Source organism: Cherax quadricarinatus, chromosome 3 (assembly GCF_038502225.1).
Source record: "Cherax quadricarinatus isolate ZL_2023a chromosome 3, ASM3850222v1, whole genome shotgun sequence".
In the NCBI taxonomy this organism is placed as follows: Eukaryota; Metazoa; Arthropoda; class Malacostraca; order Decapoda; family Parastacidae; genus Cherax; species Cherax quadricarinatus.
The window spans coordinates 20,930,890-20,941,935 of NC_091294.1; the positions used below are offsets into that span (position 1 = coordinate 20,930,890).

At 38.2% G+C, this 11,046-nt stretch overlaps 1 protein-coding gene across 2 annotated transcripts in view; it reads left to right on the forward strand.

The window, feature by feature from the left end:
* Positions 1 to 10,525, forward strand: part of LOC128706587 (intermembrane lipid transfer protein VPS13C-like) — a 288,856-nt gene extending 278,331 nt beyond the window's left edge. For both annotated transcript variants that reach the window (XM_070090626.1, XM_070090633.1), the window contains 2 exons: positions 4,172 to 4,294; positions 10,319 to 10,525. In XM_070090626.1, the coding sequence (XP_069946727.1) occupies positions 4,172 to 4,294; positions 10,319 to 10,510 (315 nt within the window). In that variant the 3' untranslated portion in view covers positions 10,511 to 10,525. The remainder of the gene's footprint in view (positions 1 to 4,171; positions 4,295 to 10,318) is intronic.
* Positions 10,526 to 11,046: the final 521 nt, after the last annotated feature.

Genomic DNA, 11,046 nt, shown 5'->3' on the forward strand with positions numbered 1-11,046 from the left:
AGAGAGAGAGAAAGAAAAAAGAAAAAAAAATTAATCCATTCCAGACACCCAAAAATATTAACAAAAAATACATTTTTTAAAGATTAACTATAGCTTACATACACAAAACAATGAGAACTAATTAAAATGACTAATGAATTGGATAAATGAACATTTAACATCACATTTACCTTTATTGAAGATTCTTGTTGGTGTATGGAAGACAGAGAGAAGAGATGGGGGACTGATTATTGTTTGGATGGGGAATCTCCCTACTTTGCTACAATTTCTTTCTTGAATTCTGTCATGTTTCTCACTTTCTTTACCTAAGGGCTGGCACTGGGAACTTTGTTTGGGCCCATGGTGGCTTATTTCACAGTTGCACTGAATAAACAACCACAAAAAACAATGGATTTAAACGAAATGTTTGGATGAATGCATGGAGTGTTGCTCACTCACCGAGAGACACAGCCAGACTGATTCAAGCACATGGTGTGGAGGGTGGATGCGTCCAATACAGCCGATTTCTCAGTTGCTGGCCGATATCCAGGATAGAATTTTGGCCAAAATAGCGGCTGAAATCCAATTTGTCTGATATCCGTACCGTCCAATATCTGGGGGTCCACTGTAATTGGCTTAAAATAGGACTCAAAGTGGGCAAAATCGCCGATGCGTAAATATTGCTGACTTAGCAAAATTCGCAATAGTGTAATTTCATCAATTTTCCGTCATATTTTGTTCTTTTTGCTGTATTACCTTCTGGAAAAGATTCTCTACCATTTTGTTCGATATTTTTTTTTTTTTTTTTTTTTTAAATTCTTGGATCCTGTGGACAGATTTCAAATCAGGGGTCTAAACCCTGAAAGGGTTAAAACTCATCCCTTGCACTCTTAGACAGTAATGGTGCCATTGTTCTATGGTACTTTTTCCTTTTTTTCATTTATAGATAAGATTCTGTCCATAAATGCCTTGACATGCCTACCTTTTTCTCCTTGTTTATTCTGTGGTAATCTTTGTTTTTCACAGACCATATGCCAATATGTCCACTTCCAAATATCTGTATACATTCACTTCTTTAATACTCCATCCCATCTAATATCCAATCTTGCATTGCCTATGCTAATTATTACTCTCAGTAACTTGCTCTTTTCTGTTTTATTCATTTAAAATTTCCTCCATTACACATCCTCCAATATTCCTCCACTAACCCTATTAATGAATTAGTGTGGACAGGAGTATGTTGGTGACATGAGAAAGTTTCAAAGCTCATTGGATTACATAAGGCAGACAATTCAAATGAAGGAAATAGAAGCCACCAGTGTACTCACCTATATGTGGTTTCAGTGATCAAGTATGGGTGAGCATCCAGTGCAGTGGTTGCATTGGTTCCTTGAGGACAGTGTTAATGACATGCCCATGCCAAAAATACATCCAGGGATCTTCTAGAGAAAGGATATCAACCCACTCATGGTTTTAGGATGCTGACTTGATCATGGGAGAATTCATTCCGTCAAATAAAGCATATTTCTTTGTGCAGTACATAAATATTGTTTACATGTAATAAAATATTGTTAAGCATGAAAGAAAGCAACTAGTATGCAAGTGCATTTTGGGCAGACTAATCCTAATGCTTACAGACTTCACAAGACTGTACATAGGTATAAAGTGGTACAATTTTAAGTACATGTATGCATTATTACAAAATGGAGAGGTGGCAAAAATAGTACAAATTTAAGCATGTATTAATTCTTTAATCTTATTCAGGCTTTCGAACACTTTTATAAGCAATGGTGAAGAGACAGGAAATAGACAAATTTTTGTTTGGTATGGATGAGTTGGTCTTAAAGAATGTGTGTTAATCATTTCCTAGATGGCTGAAAGAAGTGCAGTGGACCCTCAGTTAACAATATTAATCCGTTCCAGAGAGCTTGTCCTTACCCGATTTTATCATTATCCGAGTTAATTTTCCCCATGAGAAATAATGGAAATCCAATTAATCCATTCCTGCTGTCAGGAAGAATGACAGAATAGTACTTCACTATGACGCGATTACCAACTCTACGGCTTATTTATCTATCACAATTCATCTAATGTGACATAATAAACAATATTAATAACTTAGAAACATGATATATACAGTGGAACCTCTACTTGCGAGCGCATCCATGTGCGAGTTTTTCCAAATACAAGCAGTCGATGGATCGATTTTTTGCTTCCATACACAAGCAAAATTTCCATAAGCGAGCAGACCTCGAGGCAGGGTCCTTGACGCTGGTGAGGGGCTCTTGCTCTTGATCTAGGGAATTGTATCTCATTTGTTTGTTGGACTATCTTATTGAAACTTGGGCAATATATGATGGAAAGGTGCTTCTTAACATCAAAAATGAGAGAAATCTATGCATAAATAATGGAGTTCACTTCTCGGCAATTAGCCACCCCTTAACAGTATTTTCGTATGGTTTTTATGGTTGTATTCTCGGTTTTTTGGTCTCATTTGATAGAATGAAGATATATTGCAGAAATAGGTATGATTTTGGTTGCTTTCACAAAGAAAAGTACCTTAAAATTGAGCTCAACGTAGGAGAAATGTTCAGTTGTTTTGGCCATGTTCAAGAGTAAATAAATGATGTCACTGTCTATTCCAGTATGCAGTAGTGAATGGGTTGACATTATTTATACAATTATTACAATAAGGCATAACAGTAAATCTTATATTTTTTGTGTGAAGAAAAATTACAAATTATTTATATTGTAATAATAATAATGCATAATAATAATAATAATAATATGTATAATAATAATACGTATAATACGTATAATAATAATAGTATAATTTTTTTTTATTTATTATCACACTGGCCGATTCCCACCAAGGCAGGGTGGCCCGAAAAAGAAAAACTTTCACCATCATTCACTCCATCACTGTCTTGCCAGAAGGGTGCTTTACACTACAGTTTTTAAACTGCAACATTAACACCCCTCCTTCAGAGTGCAGGCACTGTACTTCCCATCTCCAGGACTCAAGTCCGGCCTGCCGGTTTCCCTGAACCCCTTCATAAATGTTACTTTGCTCACACTCCAACAGCACGTCGAGTATTAAAAACCATTCGTCTCCATTCACTCCTATCAAACACGCTCACGCACGCCTGCTGGAAGTTCAAGCCCCTCGCACACAAAACCTCCTTTACCCCCTCCCTCCAACCTTTCCTAGGCCAACCCCTACCCCGCCTTCCTTCCACTACAGACTGATACACTCTTGAAGTCATTCTGTTTCGCTCCATTCTCTCTACATGTCCGAACCACCTCAACAACCCTTCCTCAGCCCTCTGGACAACAGTATAATATAGTACAATAATAATAATAACACGTATGATAATACATATATAATAATAATGTACTACATAATAATACATATATAATAATAATGTACTACATAATAATTATAATAATAGACGGCTTCAAAAGGCCATCACTAGATGGCAGTGTTTACCACAACAAAGAAGAGGGAGGGGTTGTGGCTGCCTCCACCTGATGGAGGGAAGGGGTAAAAGAGGTTTTGGGTGGGAGGGGCTTGGATATGTAGCAAGCATGTGTAAGCGTGTTAGATAGAAGTGAATGGAGATGAATGGCTTTTGGGACTCGATGAGCTGTTCGAGTGTGAGCATGGTAATATTTTTAAGGGATTCGGGGAAACCGGTTAGCCAGACACGAGTCCTGGAGGTGGGAAGTACAATGCCTGCACTTTAAAGGAGGGGTTTGAGTTATTGGCTGTTTGGAGTAACATCTGAACTGTAGTATCTGGGTGCCTCTATAAGGACAGTGATTATGTGAATAATGGTGAAAGTTTTTTTCTTTTTTGGGCCACCCTGGCTCTGTGGGAGATGGCCAGTGTGTTAAAAAGGAAAAAAAACTACTGATTGGAAAGGGTTAATAAGTATAAAAAAATGTGTGAAGAAACAACTCAGGCCTTTGTCAGTTTTGTTTAGCAGTTTGTGCTTGTGTGGTTTCACTTACAGCTGTATCAGTAGTCCTTGCAATATATCCTTGAGGGAGTGTGAAGAATTGTTTATGGATAACAGCCCAGGTCTTTGTGTAATGGCAGATATTAGTGTTTTTAAAGGTAAAAGTATGAAAAAAACTAACAGTATTAATCCTGTGTTCATATCTAATACTTTCACACTTTGCAATACAGGCAGAAGTGAACAGTGACATCAAGCAGACCCCAATGTCTCAGAACATCAGTGCCAGCATTGCCAACCTTCAGATGTATACCTGCTGTTATAATCCCCAAAATAGACAGAAGACACTTGCACAGGTACACTATTGCTCTTCAGTGGTTGCTTATATTATTATTATACCTAAAATTATGTATGATGTAGTAAAGTATGGCTGTACCTATTGTATAATTTCTCTTAATGATGGGTTTCTATGATTGATCCGTAATATTTAGCCGAGTCTTCTCATTGTTGCATTATTTTTTAATAAAATATGTTAGACTTTCGATTAAGATGCAATCTCCTAGAATATTTTTGATATGGTAGTTGCAAAATCGTAGCATTTTTTCAATCATGGCTCAGAAGTTCATTTATGACAGTGCATATTTTAGAGAGAAATGTGGAGTGCTGCAGGACTAGACTGCAGGAGCTTTTCCCTCCATCTCACAGGCAGCTAGACTGTGGGTTAGGCCACTGTCTTTATGGGAGAGGCCTAGTTGCACTTAATGTACACTACCTCATGCCTCAGTGCTCTGTGCATACACATCTCATTCCATATTGAGCTCTGTTAATTAATAATTTTTTTTATATTTTCATTATGTCTTGTATCTGCATAGTAACCATAACACCCAAGAGGAATATGAGTGATGCTGGAAGTGGCAAGAAGTTAGTGTTCAAATTTTTGTGTTAAGAAGAAAATCAAGGTGATAAGAGATCTCGGCTGAACAGCTAAATGAGGCCTCAGCTGATGGGCTGCATTACTTCTGTTCAGTTGTTCACACAATGATGTATTTTATGCATGAGCATATTACATTTTGCTAGGTTCAGTTTTGTAATGATGTTTGGTTTATTTGCTTACCCTAACTGTACTTCAAATTTGATAACATTTAAATAGAACTTAGATAAGGTTAACCCCTTTAGGGTCCAAGGCCAAAATCTGAAGTGGTGCTCCAGTGTCCAAGAAATTTTGAAAAAAAAAATTATTTTTTCTTACAGAATTAGAGTATATTTTTGTGAAGGTAATAATCACTGTCTATCTGTATATCTGTCTATATCTCTATCTTTCACATGTACTCATAAATACAGTTACTATACATAATGTAAATTACCTAGGATAACCCAAAAATCCAGGCCAAGTGCTGTACAGTATTTGTAGATATAAGACAAACATGACAAAAGTAATAGCAGTGTCACTTGCTCAGCGATCTGGGAGCTGCCCATAAACCACAAACCAACAGGTTTACCAGCTGCTCCCTGAGACAGACAAGCAAATGGAGACAGACACACACACACACACACACACACAGGCAGATAGAAAGGCAGACAAGCAGAACTAGACAGATAAGCAGAGCTAGATAGACAGACAGGCAGACGGGTACAGATAGACTGACAGACAGACATACAGAGACATGTTTGTGTGCAAGAGTAAAAACATATAAAGGCAAGGTTCCCCCCTCCAGCAGCAGCACATTCATCAAATGTCACTTATTATCTGGTGCTTGTCATAACACCATTCTTCAAGGAGTTTCATATAATACTCCAGGCACACACACAAGACAAAGACAGATAAGCTGAACTAGACAGATAAGCAGAGTTAGGCAGACAGACAAATACAGACAGATGGGCAGACAGACTGACATACAAAGACATGTTTGTGTGCAAGAGTAAAAACACACAAAGGCAAAGTTCCCTCCAGCAGTGCACATTCATCAAATGTCATTGGCTGTTACTTATCTGACCCTTGTCATAACACCATTCTTCAAGAAGGTTCATACTCCAGCATGTCTAAAACATTGCTGGAACCTATAAATACTTTGTATATATTTCTAGACAATAGTAAATGACCAGGGCCTGTCAGTGTGATTGTTACTATTTGAATACTATTTCAGTTCATAATATTAGTGGGAGTTGTCACAGTTGCTCTTTGCTGATGACACTGTGCTCTTGGGAGATTCTGAAGAGAAGTTGCAGAGATTGGTGGATGAATTTGGTAGGGTGTGCAAAAGAAGAAAATTAAAAGTGAATACAGGAAAGAGTAAGGTTATGAGGATAACAAAAAGATTAGGTGATGAAAGATTGGATATCGGATTGGAGGGAGAGAGTATGGAGGAGGTGAATGTATTCAAATATTTGGGAGTGGACGTGTCAGCAGATGGGTCTATGAAAGATGAGGTGAATCATAGAATTGATGAGGGGAAAAGGGTGAGTGGTGCACTTGGGAGTCTGTGGAGACTAAGAACTTTGTCCTTGGAGGCAAAGAGGGGAATGTATGAGAGTATAATTTTACCTACGCTCTTATATGGGTGTGAAGCATGGATGATGAATGTTGCAGCGAGGAGAAGGCTGGAGGCAGTGGAGATGTCATGTCTGAGGGCAATGTGTGGTGTGAATATAATGCAGAGAATTTGTAGTTTGGAAGTTAGGAGGAGGTGCAGGATTACCAAAACTGTTGTCCAGAGGGCTGAGGAAGGGTTGTTGAGGTGGTTCAGACATGTAGAGAGAATGGAGCGAAACAGAGTGACTTCAAGAGTGTATCAGTCTGTAGTGGAAGGAAGGCGGGGTAGGGGTCGGCCTAGGAAAGGTTGGAGGGAGGGGGTAAAGGAGGTTTTGCGTGCGAGGGGCTTGGACTTCCAGCAGGCATGCGTGAGCGTGTTTGATAGGAGTGAATGGAGACAAATGGTTTTTAATACTTGACGTGCTGTTGGAGTGTGAGCAAAGTAACATTTACGAAGGGGTTCAGGGAAACCGGCAGGCCGGACTTGAGTCCTGGAGATGGGAAGTACAGTGCCTGCACTCTGAAGGAGGGATGTTAATGTTGCAGTTTAAACTGTAGTGTAAAGCACCCTTCTGGCAAAACAGTGATGGAGTGAATGATGGTGAAAGTTTTTCTTTTTCGGGCCACCCTGCCTTGGTGGGAATCGGCCAGTGTGATAATAAAAAAAAAAAAAAATAGTGTCAGAACAAAGATTGGCTATGAAATCACAAGAACTATTATAAATTGTAATTATCAGAACATAAAAATTATGTAAATTAAATAACGAGAAAAAAAGGTAAATCGGCAACACTTCTGCAAGCTGCAGGACTGGATGTTGCCCTCAGGTGAGCATCCAGAGCCAACTTAGTGGTCTTATATCTTATATCTTTTTTGTTTTGGTTGTGTACCACACAGAAAATTGCCCTCTTTAATTTAAAAACAAAAAACGATTTTTTTATTTCTCAAAGTATTCAGAGCGTCACGCAGGTGAAGGTAGATCAACATTTGGACAGTTTAAGGGTTAAATCAGGTCTTAGATTATAGGCTAAGTCATTTCTTATGTAGGCACATAACCCACCACCTTTTGTATTCTTATCTAAACATTTTATATTGTAACCTTCTATTTTGACCTCGTCGTCAGTCACCGTATTGTCCAACCAGGATGATGGATATAACTGCTGCCCTAGTTCTGTTAGCTAGACTCCTAATCTCTGCCAATTTTGGCAGAGATTAGGATTAAAGTGAAGGCCTGGTTTCATAAAAGAATCATAATCATCAATATATGGCAATGACCCTCAATATATGGCAATGGGTCATTTGCGTTAAAATTAGGGAAATCAGTTTCATCATTGCTAAAGGGTAAGTGTGCCAAGGTGCATTCGTTGCAAACAAAATGAAATGTGGCACCATTACCATAATCGAACATATGTCCATTATTTTATTTTTATTTTATTTTATTATTATTTGGACATGATACATAGTTGTACAAAAGAAATACAGTGGTTGAGTGTACATGCCAAAAGCCCCTTTTATGCAGAGCATTGTGGGCAGGCTTAAAACTAACTTAAGATTAACTAAGCAATGATATATTAAGTGGTAAAAATTACAGTAAACAAATTACAACATGAAGTACAAATGAATATTTCAAATAAGAGGCTTTATAGTTGTACAAATTTGTATCAAATTTGATGAGTTACTGAGCATTCAAGAGAATGGAGTATTCTATTAGGTAATGTAATTACAAAGAACATAGTTTGAGATACAGTTAATCAGTATTTATTTAGTTGTGGGTGAATAAGTGGTTTTTAAGATGAGCCTTGATTTGATAAAAAGACAGTGTTTCTTTTATATTCACAGGTAATGAATTCCTAATTTTTGGGCCTTTTATGTGCATTGCATTTTTACATAGTGTGAGATGGACACGAGGAACATCAAAGAGTGATCTATGCCTTGTGTTATGGTCATGTGTTCTGTTGTGGTTGGTAAAGAGAAGTTTGAGGGGAGGGTTTATATCAGAGTTAAGTGTTCTATGTATTTAGTAAGTACAATAATAAGTATGGATGTTTTGTACGGTGAGTAGGCTTAGAGTTTTGAATATTGGTGGAGTATGCTGCCTGTAGTGGGAATTTGTTATTCTGACTGTAGCCTTTTGTTGGGCAATTAATGGTCTGAGATGGTTTATTGTTGTTGAGCCCCATGCACAAATTCCATAGATGAGATAGGGGTAAATGAGTGAGTGATATAGGGCCAGGAGGGCTGACTGTGGAACAAAGTACTGTATCTTTGATAATATGCCTACGGTCTTGGAGATTTTCTCGGAAATGTGTTGTATGTGTGTTTGAAATTTGAGTCTATTATCAAGGTGGATTCCTAAGAATTTTCCCTCTGTGAGCTTTGTGATAGGTGGTCCATTTATCATTATGTCAAGAGGGACATCTGTCGTTCTGTTTCCAAACTGTATGAAGTAGGTTTTGTTAATATTGAGAGTAATATTTTCTGTAATTCGGTATTTACATTATTGGCTAGCATGACTGGGCTTGGGTGAGAGAAGATGTATGTAGTGTCATCTGCAAATAGTGTGGGTTTGAGTAGTTGCCATGCATTTGCTAGGTCGTTTATGTAAATGAGAAAGAGAAGAGGGCCAAGGACACTTCCCTGTGGACCCACCCTTTACACAATTTATGTAAGGTATATTTTCTGTTCATCTTTCGTACCTTAGTACAGTGTATACATATGTCTGGTGGTGTCTGAGATAAGAATGGTTCTATTGTCTCACATTGATCTATGTATGCATTACATGTAGAGTTTTTTTATTTTTATTATTATCACACCGGCCGATTCCCACCAAGGCAGAGTTAAGGTCATTATTCCTAGCTACTAGACCGTCATTAGCACCGTCACTTGTCTGCTTGTTTTGCATCTGTACCATAGTTTGAGGGCTTAGATTAGGTTGGATATCACCACTTAGTAGTGCCACTATATGATCTGTGTGCCGCTGTCTTGGTTTGGGTATGTGGTGTTGCCTTACTTTGCGGTGACAGTGACGTTTACATTTCTGGTAGGATGGCAGTTGTTTGGCTTTCACTGTCACTCAGCTCTCAGTGAGTCATTATGTCTTCACAAAGTTGTAGATTTCTGTATTTACTGGGAATGGGATGTTAAAAATTTTTTGCCAATACTGATGCTTAATTTTAGGCCAATACCAACACCATTAAAATTAGCTGATACCCATTGGTACCAATAGTCAATATTACGCCAGTACATATGCCACGAAAATGAGCCAGTACCACCACTACTGACCCTGGTAAACGCCTAGTATTTACACACAAGTTGTTAGGTAAGTAGGCTAGACACTGTATATTTGTTGTCAAGAGGTGGGTGGTTTATAGCTAATGTACAAATTTGAGCATAGTACAGGTCAACCATCACTAATCCGGCATCATTGGGACCTGTAGCGTGCCAGATTAGCGAGTTTGCCGGATTACAGAGTGGTTAGGTTAGAATACACTTAACCTGTCAATGGAGACTCTTGTACATCTTACTCATTTTTATCACTGCTTTCTCCTTCACTGGCTTGCTGCTGTGGATTTACATCTATCTGCACAATTTCTGAGTCAGTATAAGGATGAAATTTGAGTCAGTATAAGGATGACATTTGAAATTATGCTAGCTGAAATTAGTACCGGAATACTGATGGAACCGGATAACTGATTGCCGGATTAGTGGTGGCCGACCTGTATGTGTTATTTAGTTTTTCTTTTTTCCTTTACATCATGTTCCAAGTGTTTGTACTGGTACTATTAGTAGTACTGTATTTGTATAAAATTAATGAAACATAACAGCTTCATGTCCTTTTGTTTTTTTTTTATAGATCCTGAATAAATGTGAATTGTCACTTTTGTGCAGTGTGACCCCCAGCCATGCAGAACACGTAGATATCAAGTTGAGCCAAGTTGACTTGAGAGTGTCTCCAGGTATGTATCTCATATTTCTTTTCCTTCCTCCCTGTGTTGTCCTCAGGAGGAAGGTGCCACAAGGTTGTTGTACCTATACATTTTTTTAACCTCTAAATGGTTCAAATGTATATATACGTTCTTATTACTAGTGCCCCAAATGTATATTTACGTCTTATTTCTCCTGCCTCAAAATTTGGTATAATTGGCCCGAGATGCCTGGTCAGCATAGAAAGAGTCTTAACACTCATTGTGCATAGTATTAAAAAACTGGGACCACTTAGAACCTTGTGGGAGTGCCAGTTATATTGAGCGCCAGCTAGAGAAAACAATGCGGCAAACACCAAGGATTCACTGATGTCATATTAACACTCCCCTTTTAAGAGGAAAGTGATGACTCCAAGTTTGGTGGCTTTGAGGTGGATGTGGCCACAAGTGGTCGAGGAAATATCAAAAACCTCGATAATAACCAATGTGTAACATTTGTGCAATACCCTTTCAGAATGTCTTATAACCTATGCCCTAAGTAGAGAAACAATTCTGGAACGTCTCATAAACACGCTAGATAACAGGGATATCTTGCTACTCCTACTTACACTTTGGTCACACTTCAGACACGCACATGCATATATATATATACATACAT